General features: G+C 37.0%; 1 protein-coding gene across 3 annotated transcripts in view; it reads right to left on the reverse strand.

Moving 5' to 3' along the window:
- The window catches only part of AFF4 (ALF transcription elongation factor 4), a 60,660-nt gene that overhangs the window by 31,678 nt on the left and 4,133 nt on the right, over positions 1-24,849 (reverse strand). For 2 of the 3 annotated variants that reach the window (XM_062587068.1, XM_062587066.1), the window contains exons 2-5: positions 8,246-8,372; positions 4,446-5,237; positions 3,078-3,122; positions 2,015-2,101 (exon numbers count right to left, since the gene is read on the reverse strand). In XM_062587068.1, the coding sequence (XP_062443052.1) occupies positions 2,015-2,101; positions 3,078-3,122; positions 4,446-5,237; positions 8,246-8,368 (1,047 nt within the window). In that variant the 5' untranslated portion in view covers positions 8,369-8,372. Of the gene's footprint in view, positions 1-2,014; positions 2,102-3,077; positions 3,123-4,445; positions 5,238-8,245; positions 8,373-11,214; positions 11,370-24,849 lie in introns of all 3 variants that reach the window. The other variant, XM_062587067.1, reaches the window with a different exon arrangement.

Below are 24,849 nucleotides of genomic sequence, written 5' to 3' on the forward strand. Positions count from 1 at the left end.
AGTTGCTAAACAGCTAGGACATTTGTGCAATAGTGGGCAATCCTTGTCCATCAGCAGTTACATGTTAAGTTATCACTATTTCTCAGTCGAGGACTTAACAGATGCAAGTCTACACAGTGATAACTTTATTTGCCAAATAACCCCACGTAATCCTCCATCATGAAAGTGTAATTACTTAGTTTAACCTGCATATCTCCTTCCCTTAGAAAAAAAAGGATTGATACAATTTAAGATAAGTGTCTGTGCTTCAACTCTGGATCATCATATTTTCATGAACTGCATTTCTCAAAGTTTAACTTTACCTATTAAGTTTGCAGCCACTGACTTTGGATCCAAGGCGAATGCTACATCTTACTATTTAGATCATTAAAATTTACATCACCTTATTTAAGAATGCCATCTTTTAAAAATATGATGTACAATCACGTGCAATGAAGTAATACATCTATCTGAAAATACAAAATTTTTTTGATACTAATCATTTTAACTTAAAGGCCAGGTTTATCAATACATTCTGTCTGCTTTACATCACAACAGGATACAGTGTATGGTGTATCTGCCTCCTGATCATACTTGCCAAAACCCATTTTTCACTCCAGCCTACAATCAACATTTTCAGAAATAAGTTCTGATGTTGTAACTGAAAATTTCTCTTAAAATTTATGTTCTGTTTTGCATATAGATAACAACATTCTTCTGGGGAAATAAAAAAATATCAGACCTAGCCTGTGCTCTTTAAAAACAGCTGTCATCTAAAACTGTTCTCTGTTGGTATAAAGGCTAGCTCTTACCTCCTGAGGATTGCAGCCAAGTCATTTACACAGCTGACATCTTAACTGAAAGCTATCTGAGACAAGCACCTTAGCACTCAGTAGTTTGGCTTCATTTGCTGACAGTTGTCTTTAGCATTTCCACTTAAGTATCTTTAATGGAAAATAGCAGCCATTGTGGAAGAGGGAAATCTATTGTGAAGTTGCCTATAAGACACATCTGCTGCTACTTATGGAGAAGATTTCAGGCTGCAGTTCCACAGGCAGCTGAGCCACTGTAATACTTCTCTGCTCAGTACCCTGCTGTATTTCTCCTTTCCTTGTGTAAGCCCTTGCAATCGTGAGAACTTTTTGTGAGTTAGGCAAATCACTTATCTAGTAGAAAAAAAAATATTTTATTTCCCCATCACCACCTCAGGTTATTTCTTTGCCATTTTAGTGAGTTAGAATAGTTGACAGAAAGGTCTCAGAAACAGTAGAGCCAGCCCCAAGGGTGGGAGCACGCAGCTGAGAGCAAGAGGGTAGAAGATAGAATGAAAATTCCTCTTTCCTCAGAGATGTCAGCTCAAGCATATTATAAGCCATCAACAGCAGCAAAGAGTGACTAATTTCTTTTTAGAATTAACAGCTTAAACGCTTCAGTAGCTATTAAGAGTATGAGAAGTTAGAAAGAGATCTTCCAGGACAAATGATCTGAGAGAACTTCTGCAGAAGAATGTCTGATTTTAAAACTTTTTTTTGTGATTTAAAAATGTAAAATTTAATATAACAATCATACACATCAAAATTATGAGAAAATTCAGTTTGCAGAGACGCGTATTTTAAATTTCCTATCATTTACAAGCCAGTCTCCATTACTCTGCAAGGTGAAGGTAAACGCAACACTTTCTTGCTCCTACCAAAATTGGCACATAGCACTTCTCTAACAGGGAAAAAGTCTCAGTGGCATTTTTAAAGTTCAGAAATACTCTGAAGAAAGTATTAATCATGGGGGGAAAAAAAGCTTAAAAGGACATCTCTCTGCAGATTGCAGTGTGTAAACTAGAGACACAAAGGAAGAACAATTACATTCTCCAAAAGGCTACTGGTGACAAATTATGTTGTAAAGTAAGATAAAGGGATACAAATCACTAAAATAAACGCATAACCACACAAAATGAAATTTAAAAGAGTTCCAAAATCCTGATCTTTAATAGCACTTACTCATGTTTTAATGACATTCTGTATTTCACTACTGCACTGACCTTTATTGGAAAAGGAAATTTTGATGGTTCTGTTTTGCATGGTGTATGAATAGCAGTCAGCGGAGGAGGCCAAGAATGGGTCATCTCCTACACCCAGACCAAAAGAAAAAAGCCATTAAAAAGTTAAAGCAGTCCAAAGATTTAAAGTTACAAGTCTTATTCAAACTGTAATCCTGCACCTCAACTTTCAGTTTATTGTTCACATTTTGCTAAACTTTATATTCAAATCTTAATTTCTAAAATGTCTAAAAAGATTTTACACATGAACCTAAATCTTAAATTGTTATCCATGAAAACAAATAGTCAAGACACAGTAACAAAGCAAGCAGGAAGGCCTAAGATCAATAAAACTGACTGGCCTGAACAAAAATTGCAGGAGAAGTCAGAGACTGTGAAGAGAGCACATAGGATAAAGGAGTAGAAAGAGCTACATTTCTTTCCTTCCTGTGGAAAGGAAAGCCTATAGAGTTTGGGGAATAGGAGAAATCAAATGTCTGAAATGGGATTAATTTACCCAGATCATCTCCAAGGAACACGGAGCACTGAGGGTCACAGCAAATGAACAGCTATGGAAATATTCAAGGAGAAATTTGATGCTTCTTTCGTAATAAAAGACATAGGATCAGGGGATCATATGAGGAAAAACAAGACTAAGAGAAAATAACTTAAGTAGAAAAGAAGGGAAGGTTTTGCCATGAGGTAGCAAAACCATCCAAAAAGATGCTAGATTGTCAGAACTGTACTTTGGTGGAAGAAATGGCTCATTCTAGTTAAGTTTAAAGGGAGGCAGCAGAGAAGAAAAGGAATATTATGGAGGTATCCAAAAGATCATGTGCACACAGCAATGCACAGTGATCAGCTCGCACACAGTCCTGCTCCAGCTGATATCTTGTGAACTTTTCCCCAGTCTAGCTCCCTTAGAGGAGTAACAGAAAAACCCTTGAACACTTTGCAGTAGAGGCAATTTAAAATGGTACTCTTCCTTGGCAAAGTACTTTCCACCTCCTTAGTAGTGTTTGTATTTTCAGCAAATACATTATGAACAAAAGTACAGAAAACTTACTTTTAGAATTTCATCCACACAACTCACATCACCAGATGCTGATGCCTACAAATCAAAACTCAAGATTAATGTCTCAAAGTAAATTTTCTTTAAAATATCCCAGGGGTTAAAAACAGTTACAAACACATTGCAATTTATCATGATTCATACAGGCTCCATACTGATACAAACAGACCTTACTAATTCTTTTCAGCAACATTAACTTTAATATCAGATATATCCATATTTTTATGGTATGAGTCACATCCAGTCATGAAAAGCAAATATATTAGATCTATAAAACTGACACAATCATCTCCTTCTCTTTACTTGACAACTAAAGTGATCTTATGCAATCTGCATTGTTAAGAACTTTTGGAGAGAAGGGAAGGAGAATCATAACTTTCTTTCAGTTCCTGGAAGAAGCCACTGTATACCACTGAAATTCAAATGCATGACAGTAAACACATAGTAATGACATAAACTGTATTAAGAAGTAAAATATACATAACAGCATACAACCAGAGAAAGCAATAGTAATGAAACTACGAATCTCCTGCATCTCTGACTGCTAAAAGCAGAAAGGAAGCAAAGTTACTATACCTTTCACTGTGTGCATCAAGTCTGTATGAATGCTGAAATAAGGTATTTCTGATTTACTTACTATTTTTCTGGATCCTATTTTGCTATTTATTGAAGTCCGAGAAACAAATGCTTTTCTCTGGCTACTACTATTCAAGCAGTTAATAGGCGATGCAATAACTTTTTTTTTAAAATATATTAAGAAAAGCACACTACTTCTAAACAAAGAGCAGTTATGTCTGTGCCTTACTGATTCAAAAATCGCCAAACTACAAACTGTTGTTAAAAATAAAACTATTTTGTATCCAGCATATATGATACAAATTCTGAGCCTATTCAATTTAGCATGCTTTGGGTTTGGTTTGCTCTCGCTAGGTGAAGGCATGTATACTAATCACTATACACTTCAAAAGAAAATTTGATCTATGCAGACATAGCATCACTAGTCTAAAGTAACACTGCCCACAGTAAAGACAATATATACAGATAGCTTGTCGCCTTTGTGGATATCCTTCTATTTTACTAACTTCTGACTACAGAAGTATTCTACAAAAACTGGTGTTCCTAGGCTAAAGTTAACCTTTCCTACATAAAAATCGTGGTATCCATGTGGAAGAAGCAGAGGGGAAAAAAAATTAATTTTATATATTTTCCATTCAAAACACAGTTTTTCACTGCTGAAGTTTAAGACGTTTTACTTTAAACAAAAAAATAAGCCATTTACTAGAACTATATTTTGGTTAGTTTGGGATTTTAAAGTTGGGAGTCTTCATCTAAAAAACCCCCAATAAACTGGTAGCAACTTACATCCAGCGGTTGAGAAGGTATTTTCAGCTTGGTTAGATGTGCTTTGCTGCTGGGCTTCAGTTCATTCACGCTGCTGCTGTGAGTCTGACTACTGTAGTGTTCAGAGGATAACTTTGGTTCCATGGATTCCTGTCCATCCATTGGCCTTACATAAGCAGTGGGTTTCTGTAACATTGAATTGGACTTGGACATTAGGGAAGGTGGAAAAGACTGATTAGAGTGTTGTCCACTTGAAAACGAGGGTACACGGGAGGGAGAGTCCCAGCTGGCATCAGGATCCCGTGGAGATTTTGAACGTTGATGTTCTTTGCTATGATGATCATTTCCATGAGATCTAGAATGGCTGGAGCTCAAGGAGGAAACAGCAGATGGTTTTCCAGGGCTGGAAGAACGGGATTTGGAGTGTTCTGATCCATGCTGGCTTTTTTTGCGGCTGCTGCTGCTACTGTATGAATCACGATCATGTCTCTGGCCACTACTGCTAGTGTTATTGCCACTGCCACGCTGACTACTGTGTCCGCTCTGCAAACCCGAGGACCGTTTCTGAGTTTGAGAGGAAGTGCTAGGTGCTGGTCCTACAGGCGTCCATTTGCTACTCTGATGTGAGCTAGTATTATGTCTCTGTTCACCAAAGAAACTTTGGTTTGATTTTTCATCGGGTGTTGATGGTACAGTTGGTTTGGGAAATCCAACAAGCTTTTGCAGCGATCTATCTCCTATAAGATCCTCCATTTCATCATAATTTCCAAGCATGCTCTGAATACGACTAGACAGTTTATCTTCTTTGCTTGTCTAGAAAAATCATTAAAAAAAGTAAATGCAAAATACAGTTACAAGAGTCACAACTTCACTTTCATTAGATTGACTTCACACAACTACTGCAGTTGATCTGCATTTCAGGGCTAAGATCACTGTTTGCATCCATGGGCCTTTTGCCATTGTTTCCAATGACGAATTTTAGTTTGTTCTTTAAGCAATAACTTAACCCCCCTAAAGCATAAAAAAAAAGACACACGTCAGCCACAGCCCACCTCAGTCTTTTCATATTCTGATCTCAAACAACTGAAAAATTACATCTGCATTTCCCACCTTCCCAATCTTGTTTAGGTGAGAAGCTACCTATTGCTCAACTGAGGGAGAGGAACTGATGTCCAGTCACACATAATATCAGTGCCACTGTAAGGAAGAGAGATCCGCCACTGCTGAATCCCAGACAAGTGTTCTAAAGCTGGGACCACAGTGCATACAGGTAAGCACTAACACCAGCTCAAAAAGATGACAAGCTCTCAATCTGCCAAACTCCCTCTGACGACAGAAATCCACTGTAATGGTCAACAGTACTACTAAGGTTATTTTTCTCCTCCCGAAGAAACAGGCAGGTATATTTTCAGTTTCAAAATCTGACTTTTTTTAACCTTTAATCATTTTAATTTATCTTTATTCTTTCCTTCTTTTTCACGCTGAAACTTTTAATGTTGAAAAATCAATTAGACAAAAACTGCTTACTTCTAACTAAGTAGCAAGCAACTAACTCTGTATTAAAATCTTTGATCAAGATTAACACCAAACGTAACTCTGTCTAGCTTCTATTTTCTCATATTATTTCTTTTGGTCTACAAAGCATCTGAGGGGAAAAAAAAATCATTCTCCAATCTGGGAAGACAAAAAATATCCAGACATATTTAAAACAACAGAGAGCCTCATAGATAGACTCATAGAAAAACATTACTTAATACACTGGCACTCATCAAAAGCCAGGACAAGCAAGTAAACAAAATAAAAAGTCAACATTACCTATTAAACAATGATTAGCATAGGCCGTATAAAAGAACTGCTATTAATAAAATATAACTTTTGCATAGGTGCTTCTACGTACATGCCCCTTCAAAACAACTCTCCTGATTTCACATTGTACTAGATCCTTTACACAGAAATCTTACTTTAAACAGCACCTAATCACCACCATCTTAGCAGACAGTCAGAGGACACTCAACTTTAGACAATGACAAAATCCCTATTGGCATAGAAAGCAAGCAAAAAGAAATACTTTGTAATATTCTACATTCATTTGACAGTTCGTAGAAAGTCAAATTAATTTCATTGGTTTTACTAATGTCCAGTTAATACTTACCTTCTAAAATTACAAAGCTATTAATAAAATGTAAATCAAATACAGATTTTAGTCCTGCAAGTTAATATATTAAAGAAACGGGCAAAAGCAAATAGTCACATAGAAAGTTATTTATAAATGATCTGAAGATTCCTGCAGCTGAAACCCTTAGAGTCAAATGGTCATACTAACCAAAATCTCCCTAACCAACTATAATAATGCAACTCTCTCTCTCCCTCTGACAAAACCTTCTCTTTTCCTTAAGAAAGGCATATGCAGAGAACTATAGCTGGCTTCAAATATATGGACATCACTTTGAAGAATTTGGTTTTGTAATTTTTTTTACATTCTGCATCTTATTCTAGATGAGGAAAATTGACTTATTTATCTGTAGCCAGATTCTAGACCTCCAGCCAAGTTTCAACAGGATTTCCAAGTAGTAATCCCATACAGTACCACTTAAGGTTGGCAAAGAACAGTTGAAACACCACTAACCAGTATCTTAAAGAGGTATCAATGAGCTTGACACATGCGTTTAAAAATTGTATGTGCCTATTGTTATCTCAGTTTGTGGCTATTTCTTTAATACATAATGTATCAGTTCTAAAAAGTCTTAATTAACAGTAAAATAAAGTCAGTTTAACCACTCTGCTTAGGTATGCAATTTTTTAATTGATATTTATACTGCTGTAATTCTTATTGCCCACAGTTATAAGGGTTCTTTTTATAACCAGTCTGTCTTCCAAATCAAGTTTACCAATGCATCCCAACAAGCTTTAATTTCATACCTGTGGGATTTGAGTACCAGACACAGTACGAGCACAGTAAAGTGACAGGAGGACACACACACACACAAAAAAAAAAAAAAAAAAAAGTAAAGAAAAAGGAAAAAAAAACAGAAAAAAACCCAGAAACTCCTTTCCTCCTGTAGGAGTGAAGTCATAAAGTCTTAAGGTTTTATTTCCTAGAAACCAGCTAAAATTTTGATATAGGAATGACTTTGCTTTCAAAGTGAGTTTTGAACTACATAATGAAGATCCTAATCCTATTTTGCTATCCTAGAATTAGAATTAGTTTATTTTTTCAGTGCTGTTTAGCAAATCAAATCTAGGAGGAAATCTAGCACAGCTTTAACATTGTAAGAGATCATATTTGGAAAAGTTAACAAATGAAAAAAAGACAAAAACTATGGGCAAAACTAGCTAAAACTGAAAGGAACTGGACTATACTAAAAAGCAGATAATTTCACTACTTTAGGCGTTTTGGCATTTAAAATTAATCTCCTACTTAAACAGCCTATTTCTGGACTTACCCAGATCTGTATTACATTGACTGAAGGTTAGAAGATTTAACAGCAGGCTAAAGCACCCACAAAAAGCTACTTCACACAATAGACAGTTTAAGTGCTTTGAGCTGCTGTAGCAAAGGCAGAAAAAAGGCAAAAAATTATGAGGTTTCATTGTCCCTTTTCTCTCTCCCTTCAAAGCAGCCCCTCCTTCATAAGCATTATTTTATATCTGCTAACAGAACTGGCTAGTAACAGTACATCCTCAATTTCAAGCCCTGCTTAAATACTTGTTGACATAAGATCTCTGCTCTAAAATATATATACAGAAAATACATTTAAAACATGAATTTGCATATGATTTCTGCTACAAAAACTGCATTTGTAAAAAGTGCATAAACTCACAACTTTGTATGGTTCAGCAAAGAGAGGAGAGTTAGGCGGAAAGGCTTCTTCACCCTGTTGAATTTCTTGATTTCGCCTTTCCCTTTCTTTCATACGCAGCACATTCCGGTCTTCACGGTTCATGTTGCTACAAATAAAAACAAGATTTTTGATCACAGAAAGGAAAGGAGGAGAGATGAAAGCACATAGTTATCTCACCGTACCTGTTTTGCCAAAAGAATGATTTCACTTAAGAATCCCATCTTGACTATACCTCCCCAAAACCGAGAAGGTTGTTCCATTTAAAACTTCTGGCAGCTAGAACAGCTGTAACCCACAATCTATAGATAGTTTCCATTTCTATCACTGATAGTTCATGCAGTGATAAAAAAAATCGAAAAATTAACAAAAAGTTCTCAGGCTAGTAACTATTTCAAACCCTTTCACCTGCTTGAATCATTAGGCTTTTTCAACCCATGAAGTCCATCTGCCATTCACTTCTAAAATTAATTAGTTTTCCCCTAATATCCCCTAAATGTTCCCAATTTTACTCTCTTATCCTCCACCTATTCAATACATGACTCCTACTTTAAAATGTTGGGTTTTTTTGCTTTTTTTTTTTTCCTAATACGTCTTTCTTGGCACCCCTTCTCTATCATAATCTAGCCTCAAGCTTTGATGTTGTTTCCAGGTCTCCCTAACTCTCAAATGAAATTTTACTCAAAACATATTTCACTGAAGTTCACGCAATACTGCACCTTTTGCCTTAGACCATACAGTGTTCTCCTACTGAGGAAAGTGGATTAAGAAATGGGATGTCACCCCTCTTACAAATTTTACTTTGATCTTGCTGTTTGAGTTAGCAGCAATATGTCAAATTATAGCAATGATTCCCTTTGAGCTTGATAAAGCTCAGGTTGGGACTCACAGGAATAAGCAAAGTAAGATAAATCAGGTGGTGCTAACTTCATGTCAAGAAATTCATAAATTTGCCTTACTGATCTTGCAAAGAAATATAGTAGGTGCTTTCAGAAAAGAAATAGATGTCCTTTCACATGCTTTGCAGTCTGAACTGAAAAAGCCATCTGCTCGGAAAGTCATTATTTCTTGTTTTTCTACAACTGCCTGATTATTTTCAACATGTTTGCTAAAGCATTAATTTGAAAGCTATGCAAAAACAGATATTCCATTCTAAACAAGACTTCAGCCTATCACCCATATTTCTAAATGTAAGCCTTCTCATTTTGAAATAATTTATTTTAACCTTTTATTGCAATTTTTTATTGATTTGGCTTCATTTTGTCTCCTAGTCTGAGTATAATGAAATTTAAGAGAATGCCACAACCAGAATAAACTCTCAGTATAAGTTAAATATTTGATTCTTTTAAGGCAACAGGTTTCTGCATCTCCCTGCAGTATTTGCATTATAAATAAGGTACAGCCATTAACATAATTCAACTTGATGTTGAAATCAAGCCTATGAATATAAGTTTTAATTTATATGTGGAAAATGGCTTTTTTTCTTTTACGGTTATTCTAAAAGCAGTTGTAAATGCAAGCGAACATTAATCCTGCCTATTGAGAGAGGAACTTGTACACTGGAATCTGGCAAGGAAACTTCCTAGCTCATTTTAAGTGTAACAGCAAAATGTAAATTTGATTTAAAAGCTTAAGGCTTAAAATTTCTTTTTCACATTGTACTCCAATTTATTATAAATATGGGATTTCAGAACTGAGACAAATACTAGATTTTAAATATTGATCAGCTATAACTACAGTTTGAATCTATACCATTTTACTATTAAGGACGAACATTAGGCAGGATAGAAGTGTTCAGACCTATCTTAGAATAGTGGCTTTATCACAGTCGCACATAGTCAATGATATACAGCCATATATGTAGAAGCTTATAATTTTAATTAAATGTTTACATCTACATTTTATAAATAGAGGATTAAATATTAACAAAAAGATCTCTATTAGTTTTTACAGAGCTAAGTATCACCTTCCAAAATTTTATCAATATTTACTACTACTCTTTGAACAAAGGAATAAACGATTAACATTTGCAACATTATCACATGGAAGGACAACTGAAGTAGAAACTCACTGGAGATCACAGACAGAGTAAAACCAGTTACTCTAGCCCCAACAGCCAGATCAGTGCAAATTAGTCGTCAGTAATATCAAACCAGCTAATCACATTTTTTATGACTCCTTGCCAGCCTTGTGCATATGGTAAAAGAGAAATATCTTCATACATAGTCATTTTAACTGAATGGGGGGTGGTAGTAGAGTCAGTAGTTTGAATGGGATCCACATTAGATTTGTTTCTATGTAATCTTCTACAGCTCTAAGCAGAGATATTTTACGTGCCTGCAATTATTAAAATCACACCTGCATCAAATACGTAAACAGACGAAGTCAACAGGCTGGTGGTTTGGGGGGCTTTCTTAACACTGTGCTTCAGACAACTTTCCAAATTCCTATCTTCCACAGTCACAACACATAGCAGAATTTGTCTGCGTTCGGGAACAGTAAAAAGTAGAAGTACTTCAAAAAGCAGAAGACTAAGATGTGTCTACCAAATCAACATTGTTACCAACTAACTTTACCCTAAACAAAATTCAAAACAAGGTTTTCAGATCACTCCTAATCATAACCAATTGTTTTAATCTACTGTGAAGAACCTGTGATCACAGTTAAGCGCTTTTTGCCAGCCCTCAGTTTTTCCGCTCCACAGCGGAGGTGGCACCACTCACCTCGCGCCGAGGCGTCCCGGCAGGCAGGCAGAGCCGCAGGGCGGCAGCGCCCGCTCCCAATCCCGCACCCACGCCTCCAGTTAACGCTTCTCCCACGAGACAGGGGGGCCCGGAGCAGCTCCGTGCAGCTGACCTCCTGCCAGCCCGGCCACGAGGACAGCACCCTGCTCCTCCCTCCCTGCAGCACCAGGCCTGGAAGTGGAAGATGAAGAACTTGTGGAGCTGTACCTGCTGCTATAAACAGGATCCTGCTATAATATCCCTCTCCCTCGTCCTTGGAGGCCTGAGCGAAAGTGGGAACTCCTAGGAGGAGCAGAGCCAGGCTAAGGGAGACAAAACTAATGCCCCCGCAGCAAGGACCAAAGTCACCTTAACTTCCACATCTGGGGAAAGAAAAAGTTCAAAAATTAAAAGAAATTAGAAAACAGGCCAAAAGTACAGAGTAATACTGCCATTTTTAGAAAGTCTAATTCTAGGTGGCTTGAGTCATTACTTTTGAACACAGTTTGCCATTACCCTGCATCATTCCTGCAGCGAGCCATTTCACCGTGTAACTGACTCCGTGCATTTGGATCTCGTGCCTCCCCCCTCTCCAGCTCAATACAGAGCTGGAGAAGCAAGAAGGAAATTCATGGAGGAAGCTCACAGAAACTTATGGTATAAAATTCATTGTTTTTATTCTTTAGTCAAAGAATCTGTTTTTAACTGCTGATCCAAATATATTTGACACACAAATTAGTTGAGCATCACTCAAATCATCCACACCAGAAACACAATTTTCATCTTCATATTAAACCCTATTTGGTATATTTGCTCATCCTTAGTCCAAAGAGGACATGGCTTTGGCCACAGAGTTCACTCAAGTAATCATAATCTTGGACTTCATAACCAGCATTGTGAAATTGTAGCGCTACTTCTGCCTACCTGCTGCAGTAGCTTCCCACCTTCCCTTTTTTCAGCTCTGCAGTATGGGACAGACTCCACTTATGAGGCTTTTGGAACATGTTTCCAGTTTTGTGCAGTAGGGGGGGAAAAAAATCCATCATTTTACTAGCAGCACTGTTAAAGAAAAGAGTATCTCTGCCTATACCAAGGTACAGGCAGAATTAACACCCCACTTTTCTCATCCCTCTTAAACTACATCAGGCATCAAAGAGGCTGTCCTTGCACAAGTTCACTAGCACCCTCACTAATAGCAGTATCACTCAATCTTCTCAGACACCATAAGGCAACCATCATAAGTGAACAGCTGCCAAAGTAATCCTCCACGGAGAGCATGTCTAGAAGTATTGCAAAACCACGACTTTTCAACAAGGCATTAGTGGATCTTCAAAGAATGTTTGCAACACCCTGACTTCCTTCAAGACATACTCATTTGAACTCAAGGGCTTTTCCTTTCTGAATTGGTTTTACAAGCAAGAGAAATCAAACAGTTCATTTATTCAGTACTGGTTGATTGACTGTGACAAAACAAACAAATTTTGTTTGACAACATTTGGCCATGAATGATAAACACTCTTCAGGGAGCATACAATATCTAGTGCTTCATGCAGGACACACCCAGCTTCATGAAGTACTGACAACTGCTGCCATGCATAGAAAAAGGAGAAAAAAAAAAAAAAAGCTGGAAATTTTGCCCACAATCAGGAAGGATTTGTTTTCAGAACGCATTTAGAAATACACAGAAATTGTCTCAATGAGCCATCTAATTCCTACCCAAAGATTCCTGCTACTCATTTCAGATATTTTGTTGACTTCCACCATGAATGACAAAACACATTTAGGAGATTACCTGTTCTTCTAACTTGTACACTATGGCATCTTTACCTGACACAAAAGTCACACACACAATCCTAAAGTGCTATTCTGTCAGCCTTTAATTAAAATGCATCCACATAATAGTTCTTAAGAATGGAGAAATTAACAGATAATCACCCCATGACAAAAGAAGAAACGATGCTCAAAATCACAATATGCTCTGCTGTTGCCAAGAACTGTATTAAATATTTATCAAACAAAAGTGAAAAGTCTCGAACTTTAGCTTTCTATTTTAAATGTAAAACCCCAAAAGTAAAAACAAGTAAAAATGCAAAACACTTCCTACCACAATGAAACAGCTTTGCACAAAAATAGAACAAACTGCAAAAGCTTCTCTAGGTAAAGCTTAGTGGATAATCACAGGTGTCACAAATACAAAACACTATTTCTATGAAGTGGACACTGAATCTGCTAGCATATACTGATAAAGAGAAGAAAAACACTTAAAATACTTAAGTTTTTCTAGATCTTGTTAAAAGCACTACAATCAAAAGTAGTCTTCACAAAGTTTTACAATATATTGAAATAAACAACAACATTAAGAAGAGTTTACAGAAAATTCAAATATTTGTGTGTGTCCAGAAGCAGGAAGAAGTCTCCAAAGAATGAAGTATTCTATTTAATTCTTTCCCTTGCACCTTTTGATATAAATGCTGAAGTTTTCTGTCAGCTCTGATTAATACAGTAACCGAATTCTTGTCAAGGGAGGGGTATTTATTTTTTGATAGCTCCAACAACAAACTTTATTTGATTCACAAAGGTAAAGACTGGTATAGCAAAAACATTTTTCAATTATAACTCAGTATCAATCAGTCCAGGTTAGCAGATGCACATAGTAAGATCACATACGTACCTGAACATAAGAAAACTTGAGCCATACCTCATTTAGGTATTTTGATGAGATGGGGGGGGGACAGTTGGGGTGTTTTGTTTTGGTTTTTAACATAACTCCATCTCTAATAGCAAGATATCCCTCCTTGCAAGGTTCATTAGAAGGCCTGAGGTAATGGTAATGTAAAATAAAAATACACGCTAGAGACCCACCACTAATATAAACATACAGGTTTATAGTGTTCATTACCCCATCCTCCATGTCAGGGATTGCCTCTGTAAGTTAAACAGTGAGATCATCAGGTACTACATGAGATGAAGATGAACATTTCTGTACTTACAATAAGGTGGCAGTGTCTTAAAAAGTTGGACTAGGTCAGGTTAATGTTTGATGAGAACTACCACGGAGAGACGAGCTAGCAGTTTGCTGTAGGGCACTTCTTTCAAGTCAGCTCGGAAATACTGAAGAAATCCCCAACAAAGTGCAATAAGCCTGGACTTGCTGCTACTTCTTAGACAAAACATGGAACACAAATCCTTCATCATTGTTAGTCAAGTAAAACTTCACTGTAATTTTTGTGAGAGTACGTTGTTAATTCAAGTGTCCCACCAAACGAAGATGCAGGTGATTACATCCTACTCTTCAGTTTGATCATCCAGATTCCTCCATTCGTTCCTTGAACTTGTATCAGATTGCCTAAGTATCAAATAACCGGCATGTTTCACTCAAGAAGCTACCATACTTCAGTGATGGATAAAAAGAATTAGTCATGTAAGTCAGTACTAACTACTAAAAAAGCTTTTAGGGGGCCCTTTAGAGTCAAAGAGGCTATATACACATAATATGTTTTATTAAACAAGTTCTAGTGAGAAATTGGTATGGTATTCATCATCTATAAGATTCAGTATATAGAAGCAAGTTATATATTTTGACCAAGGTAAAAGTAAACACCAGCAACTGAATTTTAAAAGCCAAATTAAGGAAAAGACTTCTAACTTCAGCAGCTGCAAGACAGCTCATTCAAAAATAAGTTTTAAGATAATTTCTAAAAACCTACTACTGAAATAGCTTAAAAGTGTTCATATCCACGTAGAATTTGCAAGACAAGCTTCAAGTAATTTACGCAGAGTCAAGCGATCCAAAACTATTAAGACATTTTAAAGAATGAATAGTTTTGTGCGAAAGTATTACAGGGTAGGGAAAATGTCTGAAACCTCCCAAATTAAACTTACACTGGCATCAGTTTTATTTTTTGTCACTATTAAGGACAAGCTCTAATAATAAAGCAGCGACTGCAGCTCGTTCTCGGTTCAGCAAAGAAGGCAGTGAATGGATTGCACTGCACTACCCAGGGTCTTCTGCAAAGCTGGCAGCTATGACCCAAAGAACCACAGGGGAATTTCCCTGTACCTCCTCGGAAAAAAAAGCAGACCTAAAGCTATCAATTCTGCCTACTTGTCTCCTACCAGTCTGCAAACTGGACAGAAAAAGGCAACATCTGTCTGGCTCGCACAAGAAAAGTTCCCAGCATTTTTTCTCAGTAGAGAGTAGAGCTGCTCACAGGCCATCAGCTTGAGACCCTCCTTTTTGTCCTGTCTCTACAGGAAAGGCTAGAAAAATATGGAAATCTAGTCACTGATAGCACAATGCCATGCTCTCTTCTTCTGTTTCAGTGGACCCAAACATCAGAGGATGAGATTATTCAACTATCAGCTGTCCCTGCATCTGCCACAAAGTAACTGGGTATGTGGATGACACAGACCCTACAGTGGAATGAGTCAAGAACCACAACACAACTGACTTGCTAAGGAAAGGAGAACGTCTAAAATCTGAACACTGTGATACAACAAAGCCATAATCTACAAAAACTGTTGTCTTCCGTGTCTACCACAACTCTTAAGTGAGGACTCCTGGTCCGGTAAGACAAAGTCTCAACATACTCTTGGTATCAATAAGCAGCAGCTGAGCCAGACCAGGCAAGTAAAGTTCATTTCTGCCCTAAGTGAGGCAGAATTTTAACACCGCGTTCCCTAGCTTTTGCATTTTTATTTGCTTTGTCTTGCAATATTAAAACATTTTTCAAGGCTACAAATGGGTATCCTAACTAAAGCAATGGTATTTTTCTTAATATCATTTGAAGCTATGATGTTGTACACTTCAGAAAAAAATCTGTCATCCACTGAGAACACAGTTGAGTTTCTCACACAAGTCTCAATTCGGCATACTTCAACCCAGTTCAACTTTGTATTAAAACACACTTCTAATTATTTCGAATTCTTGATCACTAGTACATTCCATAATGAAACACAGTGCAAAGATGTAACATCATGAATACAGTTTTTACATGCATTTTTTTCATGTCTACAAAGGCTAATCAAAGCATATTATAATACTGCTTCCTAACAATATTTTGCACTTTAATTGGGCAGAAACTTAACTGAATTCCTGTGCCTACATGTTCTTCTGTTTAGACTTTGAAGGCAAGACAATTGGTGTTTAAATTTTATTAAGTAATCGTTATTCAGACATCCAACATTAATCTGGCTATTATAGTTCCAACTTCCTCACATTAACTTACTTCATAACACACATCATTACATTTGAGCATTGTGAACTCTGTGGCATTTCCATTTAGAAAGGATTCACTTTGCAGAAACTCTGACAAGTCTGTTTTGTATGAGACTTTAAACAGAACGTAACGTTCTAATCAAGTCACATCAACTACAAAAGTAATAACATAAAAGGAAAAAGTCATGTCTATTTGAAGGCTCACATCCTTCTTGTATTTTAACAGAACTGCAGAAAAAACAAGGAGGGAACAAGTTTTTCAAATTAATTACCTATGCTTAACTGCCATTTACTCCAGTTTTGTGCAGAAATCATCTGTATGCTCTTTCTCATAAGGCATATTTATCTTGAACTTGCTATTGTAACCAAATTTCATGCATTCTGCTGGATAGCATACATCTAAAATGCACATCAGGTTTTGAGATAATAAATTAAACCACTGTATAAGCACTTAGTCCTTTTGTAATCATTCAGCATATTAAGTCCTATTCGACATGATGAAGTATAAATACTAAGAGCATCTATGTTTCCTTCCCTTGCCCTTTCAAACACAACTTGTTTTGTAAATATAACTTGGATCTGATACATCTTCACAAGTCCTAGTAATTAAATATTTTGGGGCTATTAATATATCCTGTGCCCAACTCTCCTGGGCACCTAGAACAAAGGGCAATTTTCTAATTTGAAGTATAGTAAGGGCGCGGTTCCGAGCAATTCACGTTGGCAGAAGGCCACAAAACAGTTCCCATCCCTAACTGCTCATTCCTGTCCTGCACCACTCTCGTGGTTGTGCTCATACAGGCATTTATGGAGGTGTGCAGCAAGCTCAATAAGGGAAATCTGACCAGGTTAAAAATACATATTTTGGGGGCAGGCTTATTTCCAATACAGACAAATTTATGATCAGATATACTCCACAGCCCCCCAAACAGTCACATGAGCATTAGCAAATAGGAATAAGCACCCTTAAAAAAAATAAAAGAAGAAGAAAAAGCTTAATGATATTATGAAATTATTGCCTGGGGGTTTTTGCATCAGTGTTACAGGTGGGCTTTGTCTATGGCAGTTGACAAGAAATATGATTATTGATGATGCGCTCTTAAAGTTCCAGCAGCAAAAACTTGAAGTTATCCACGGTTCCTAGTAACCTGCGCTTGTGTACCCATCTTCAAAAAAAGGTGACTACAAAAACATCCATCTCCTTTCTTATGGTTCATTGGGAACAGCTCCCAGGACTTCCTCTAACAAAGCATGCTCAGAGTGCCTTCTGCAGAGCAGAGAGATGCTGCGCAGTAGCTTGGCAGACTAACCAGTATTAAGTAACTTTACCATCATATAATTTAACCCTATCCAGAAACACAGGCAAAAATATCCAAGCTATGCTACAGACCTAACAGCCCAGTGGTACAACAAAGTGAATTATGCTTCCAAACCGTTATAAGAAGAACAAAGGCAGTGAAGGGAAGCATCAAAAGGGAGCGTGTGCATGTCAGCGTGTATCTTTTGGAAAGCAACATCTTAAACTCATATAAGAGCCAACAACCTCTGTTAACAGTTATAGTATTTCCAGGATGTTAGATTGCTTTAAATTTTGAAAGCTGGACGAGTTTATGGACTTTTTAAAATCCAGAGTCTGAACCTCCAGAAAATGCAAAGTATGGGATATTTAATTCTCATTCCCACTTTTCAGCACTAACTACTATCCAAAAAGTTTACCAAATTCATTATCTCTTGCTACCTCCTAAAAACAGCTGTTAACACTTAAATGACGTGGTAACTTTGAAACTTGGGATACTTTTGGATAATGTAATTTAAACTTTTCTTTTTAAATTTAAGCATATTGAAGATGATAAGGAAAGAACCTAGCTATTAAACTTAGAAAAAACCTGCTAGAGTTTTTAAGATTTGCAAAGCAAAACATCTTGCAAGTAAACGGGAAGGGACCAGAACTGTCTTTAAAGCTAAGCTGAAATTCAGCAGAAAAGCCACAGCTTTGACTTGCACTGCTTCCAAACAAACACTAGTTTAAAAGAAGGTTGGAAAGTTTTAACTTTTCTTACTACCCATTAATGACTTCTGTATTTTACAATTCCTGTTAGCAGATTACTGAAGAAAACTAAAATTTCTGCAACCACTGAATCAAAACTTTTAACTTAGCACCAAGTGTTTCAGGAACACAGTTGGTAAACATTAACTTAACTATGCCAATCTTTTTAATCAAACTGTAGTTCTCGAGCAGCTTTAACTAGCTGCCTGGCTGCCTCCCTCCGGCGGCCGCAGGGCCCGGCTCCGCCTGCTCCCCTCCGCTCACGCCTGCACTTGTCCAGCCCGCGCTGGCGCGCTGCAGCTTGCTGAACCAGCAAAACACTCCCTCGGCACCTTTCCTCCCTTCCTACAGTTTCCTGCTTTCATTTTTTTTTTCCTTCTTCAATGTTCTTATAGCTTTCTACCATCCTGTGTATCTTATTTTTCTCTTATTTATAGTAAAACAAACAAATCTCATATATGGTCTTTTTCCTCTCCATTTTCAGTGTGAAGCTGACAACTCAAAATTCAGAATACAAGCCAACACAAGGCCCTGCTCCTTAACATCGTGACCTTTTCAACAATCTTTCTGGATGTGGCCTTAAAATGAAAGCCCTGCTGTTCACAGGTCTGTCAAGAGCAAGGCGCAGAGGAAACACTGGACAGAAGGTTCCTTAACGCTGCTAAAACGCTACTGCTCTGTTTACAAGTATCCCACTTCCTAGACAGGGCAGCCAGGAATACGCTATAAAGCAAAGCACACGCAGTGTCTTTCAGTCCTCTCGCTAGAGCACTAACACGACTTGGCCACGCAGCGCTCCGGCCCACAGCTCCTGCGGCGGCACAGGGCCGGCTCAGCACGACACCCGTGCGCCAGGTGGCCGCTGATCTGTTATTCGAGAGCTACGAGCTCCACCACAGACACACTTTGGAGCCCTTCATACTGCATCATATTTAAGAAAAAGTTATAAAGCATCTTCCACACAACACAGGTAAACTTCTACCAAGACTGAATGCAAACTTCAGCTTTTGACAAACTGGGAAAGGCATCGCACAAGCTGTTTTTGAACTGTTGTTTTTAACCTATTTAGAGCTAAAAGACTTGACAGACAAGAGAACTGCAAAACAAACAATCATCACAACATACAACATAAATCGTAAGTCAGCTTGTTACAGCTTTAATTATGAGCAGACAAGTTAAATAATACTTGAATGAATACAACAAATCAGTAAGACTCTGAATTTTGCCAGCAGAAAAGTTAAACTTTTTCTAGTATGAAGTAAAACCACAAGCAACCTTAAAAAAAAGAGTCGCCAAAACTGAGTTGAATTTCAAAATACCTAATGCAATAGGTTAATTCAGAGCATCCAGTTAGAGTCCACACACACACTTTCACTCGTGTCAGTTTATTCCAAGGCTTGAGTCAGTATCAGTTAACACAAAACTGCTTTCAAGTGCTACAGAAATCACATGCCAATAAATGCTTCTCATCTCCAAAGATTTCAAAATACTGCAATAAGCAAAGTGGGGGGAGTCCTATTAAATCCTGGCTTAATAAACTACTAATTACCATGGCACCTAAGAGCTCCAAGCATGGAAAAGCAGCCCTGGACAGCGATTCTGTATTTCCCCAGGCCAGGTAATAATCCTGGCACCACCTAGCTCTCAGCCACTGCCACACAGCTTCATCTCCTGGAGTAATGCTAGTTCTTGGGGGCTTTAACTATAATTCCTTGTAGGAGGTGGTCAGCGAACATAACGACTTAAGTTTAATGAGGTAAAAAATGACCTAAAACTTAATTTATAGAATGAACCATATGCAAACAAACTGAAGTGATTATGAACTATGTGCAAATTTATTACAATTTATTTAAAAGTGCCTAAACAGCATTTTTGCTGCAGAACTGTTAAGAAGCAAGATGATCAACCTGTAACGATTAGCAGCACAGTGAATGAATCAGGGTTAGAGTGCTGAGGAGTGTTACACAGTGAGTTTAACAAAGCAGACTCCCTTCATTTCAAGCTATATAATCCAAGTACCAATTCCTTCAATGCTGAAGATAACACTGATCACGGAAGTGGTTAAAAAACATTTTTCTCATTGTAACTAAAACTAGAAAAGAAATGCACACAATTTAAGACCCTGAAGGACACGGTAGACAAATGAAACTAGTTCACTTAAACAGTTTTGCCTGTCTTAGGCATCCGGCATAGAATACATGCTTTCAGTTGTTTTTGTGGATTAATTGGATTCTACTTATCCTCCAAAAGCGGTATGATACAAGTCAAGATTAGCTATTTTTAATGTATGATTCACCACTTACTCCAAAACAATCACTTTAAAATACTAAGTTGTGCAATAGGTTAACATAAACTGCATAAAGTAACATTCCTGCCAGTAAGAAGCTCTCTCACATATATACCAGCCAATGATATCCAAATTTTCTACTTATCCTCTCCTAAAGTGAAATTCATATTAGAAGTGTAATTTTTGACCCCCAATAATTTTCCAGTTTGTCAGTAAATCATGACTGAATGGAGTCTTTTGGCATTCCTTTTACTAAATCCATGCTAATAAGAAAATGTGCTTGTTCCCCCATACATACATCTCCGTGTCAACAAAAAAAAGTAGAAATAGGCTTTGTCCAAAAAACACCACCACGAGTTATTTGGGCCAATTAGGTAGGTGAGGAGGACCCTGTGAAAGCATCTTTAAATGTCAATTCAGTATAGATCCTGCTCCATTTGCCTGTAAAAGAATGCAACTATTTGTTTTCTTCATTAAAAAAATAAAATAAAATAAAGGAACCTGGAGAAAAAGGAAACGAGTCTTTTCTTAGGAGCTTATTAGTGATACACTAATTTAAGCTGAAGACTACTTGTTAAAACACCCTTCCAGTGAAACATATTTCTGGTAATTACTTCCTAAGAATGCGTCACAGTTGAAACTTACTTGTATTTTTTCCCCTCATTAAACAAAATTGGGGCTGATATTACAGGAGAAGCAATCATTGCTTTTTTAACCTTTTTCTTTCAAGGGCTTTCTACACTATAGTTTTCACCACGTTAGATCAATATTTTAGTACGACGTTAATTTATTCTATTAGCAGTGTAAGAACATAACTAAATACAGTGGTTGCAAAGTTTCACCAGTCAGTTGGAAACAATACCAAAGAGGTAATAGAGACCGTACTGCTTTGCCCTTACAGTCAGTGTGGACCATTGCTACCATCAGCAACAGTCACACAAATACAAACCACGCATCTCTTGGAAGGCTTAATGGTAAATACAAAATTAAAAAAAAAAAACAATAAAACAATATGACCTTCCCCACCACCAGCCCCCTCTCATAAAATGAACGAAAATTCCATCCAAAACAAACAAGCAAACAACAAAATTTAGCAAGCTCTTTTTCACGTAGGATCACCTAGCATACAGAAAAGGGATAAGAGAAAACAGACTATTTTGTCTGTTTTGTACAATCTTTGTACATGAAGTCCCTCACAGTAAGAATAATAAAAATCTAAAAACAGTTTTGCAAAATCCAAGCCTTCTGAAGTCAGAGCAGCTTCCACTAAGTTACTACTTTTATTTATGCCAGAGCACAGCACCACTTACCAAATTAAATTTACAAAGTGTTTCTCCATTAAGTTCTTTAAGCCTCATTTCATGCTCATTTTTTCTGAAATTTTCATCTTAATGGCTCAATTTTTCACATCTGGACTCCGATCAAGCAATTTCTAAATTATCTCTAAATAAGAAAACATCTATGCTAATAGTAATGGGACACTGGTAAATGAGATCGGCAGTTTTTTCCAACTTTTTCATAAAACTATGGTCTATACTCCCCTCTCCGTAAAATACTAACATTAACAAACACTAAATTTCCATTTTGTTGTGGCCTTTTTCATTTGTTTTACCCTCCCCTATCGGAAAGGTATTCCACTAATTGTTTTTCAGCAAAACTATATAGAGAGAAGTGTGGACTCTTATCTCCTCACCCTACTCACTCTAATGATTTGTGCACATCAAAGCCTGATTAAAACCATTTAAGCACTTCCATCACTGAAATCTCTTTAACATCTTTTAGAAATTAATTTAAATGCAGAGACAAAAAAAATATATATGTGAATGTGCAATCGGAGGTGGACTGTTACAGTCAGCTATTAAACATTTATAGTAATGTTAGCATAGATGGTCACATATGTTAAAGCATATATTCAGCATTTTGAAGTCTGTATTTATATAAATATATTCCAGACTATCAATATAAATACTAATTATTCAAAAAAACCCCACTTTCAACAGGATCACACCTAACACTAAGGAAAGTGCCTTCTACATTTCCCTATTGTTCTTATTTCCTCTATGCAGCCCTAAAACAAAAAGGGTGTGGGGGGGAAGCACCCAATATAAATGTCTGCTATGGTAAATAAAGCTATCACAACTAGTTTCCAGATTTTCTGATGCTGGAGGACCAGCTAAACTAACATTGCCTTATATGGCTTTAGGATGTTTGCACATCTATCTACAAGTATGTGTCTGTCTATGGGTAGGTGCCTTTAACCTCAGTATCTATAGGCCATACGCAGCTACAAGAGCAACCAAACAATTTCTCAGTTCTCATTGTAATTATTGGCTTCTACATTTGAAACATGCTGCCATTTCTCACATCAGCTTGATCACAGATCACAGTTCAACTCAAAACAATTCTTAAGTAGCTACTTGAGTGAAAAAACAGGAACGAGAAACAGTGTTCAACAATCTGAAATTTCAGCAGGTTTAACAATGAAAGCTGTTAAGGAAGGTATCTAATACTGAGCAATTTAAATTTTACCTCTGTGAAATCTAAGAACCTGAGCTAAGGACAAGCACTTTTTAACTCGTTGTTGGTTAGTAACACTATTTTCCCAGTGTCTCGTTCTAAAAATACATTATCATTTTTTCTTAAAATCAGAAGCATTCCTCATTTTGGAAAGCAAAGAAAGCGCTGGGTGAGTAGACAGAGAAAAGAGATAAAAGCAGCACAATACTCTGCTGCAGGAGGAATCTTGCACTTGAGGATGCTCTTCCACAAAGCCTTCCCAGCTTGTTCAGCAACACCTGATTTGGAGAAAATGTCATAAATGATAGTCACATCGCAGTGACCAACAGGAGATGATGCACATGGACTAGCATGGAAAAGGCAAGAGACAGGGTGAGACTGCAAGACAAACAGCAAAAGCAATGGCAGGGAACAAGGAGCCAGGATCCAGACAGCATAAGGGTAGAAATGGCGAGATAGGGAAAAACAGAGGCCTAGGACACAACTGATGACTGGTTCATAGTTACAACTGGTATCAACTAGCACAAGTTTACATATTTACAAGTTATTACTGCTTGAAATGGAGACATAGCTATCCCATTAACTGCAGTGCATAGAAAGAAGTCACTTAAGAGATCGAGAAACATGTTTCAGTGTCCACTTCTCATTTTCATTAATTTAGAAAGAGCCAAGTATTGCTCCAATAGATGATACCTGATTACTAAAAGAGGACATTCTGCAAAAGAAACATATGGGCTTATTATAACAAAGTTAAATAGAGCATCATCTCTTAGAAAGGTTAGTAGTGACCACTGCTATTTACAGCATTTAAGAGCAGGCATCAAACAATGCGAATGATATATGATCAAATTATAGTGAGATACTAAGTATTTACTTCTGTTTCCAGGAGACTACAAAAGTTACAGTGTATTGAAACCTGGAAGCTTCTCAACTGTAACACCATATACAGTAAAAGTTATGGAGTTTTAAAAGCACTAAGTCCAGGAATCCACTTTGTTTTAATACACATTCCCTGACACCCTTTCCAATCATAACAGATCTATTATTAATAGTTTACAAAGAGGCATAAACATTTTCAGTAATTTCCTTCTGTCCTTCCACTAATAAGCCGCTAAATTTAAAAACTAAGAAAAGTTTAAAGACTAGCCCAAAGGACAAGGATCTTAAAGCTACTTTTGAAAACCACGATGTAGGAAACATCGGTTCTTTACAGGAAAAGAAATACGGTACCAACACATAAGAGAACAGCATCATTCTTCTTGCCTGCTGTCTAGCAAGTCTAGCCTTTATGCTCCCAAATCAATAACGAAAACAAATAGCAAGAGACTGCTGTTTCACTGCAGAGGAGCAGAACTACTAGCTGCATGAAATTTGGAGTGTTAAAGAAATCTGGTCTGGAAAACATGACCATCAGGATTCCACTATTAGTATAGCATACTATATTTGGTTAACTATAAAACATGGATAAGCAACATATTCAGTAACTTATAAATAACTGTTATGACAGGAATAAATTATAAGATGAACTTTAATAAACAGAGATTAATAAAAGGGGATGTGAGGTATCTAATGATGTATTGTCAGGACTGGGTACCATATCTCAATAAGAAGAGGTGCAGGCAAAGCTGCACCTTATGAGCAGCTAAAAGGAGAAAATTATTTCAAGATTTCAGAGCAAGAATTCCTCTTACTCAGTGTTTGTACAGTATCAAGGGTATAAAGATTCTATACTTCTGTTGGTACCTGACATTACTGCCAGTTAATAAATTGGGTTTCACATTCATCAGCAATATA

The sequence above is a fragment of the Rhea pennata genome, chromosome 14 (genome assembly GCF_028389875.1).
Source record: "Rhea pennata isolate bPtePen1 chromosome 14, bPtePen1.pri, whole genome shotgun sequence".
NCBI classification, from domain to species: Eukaryota; Metazoa; Chordata; class Aves; order Rheiformes; family Rheidae; genus Rhea; species Rhea pennata.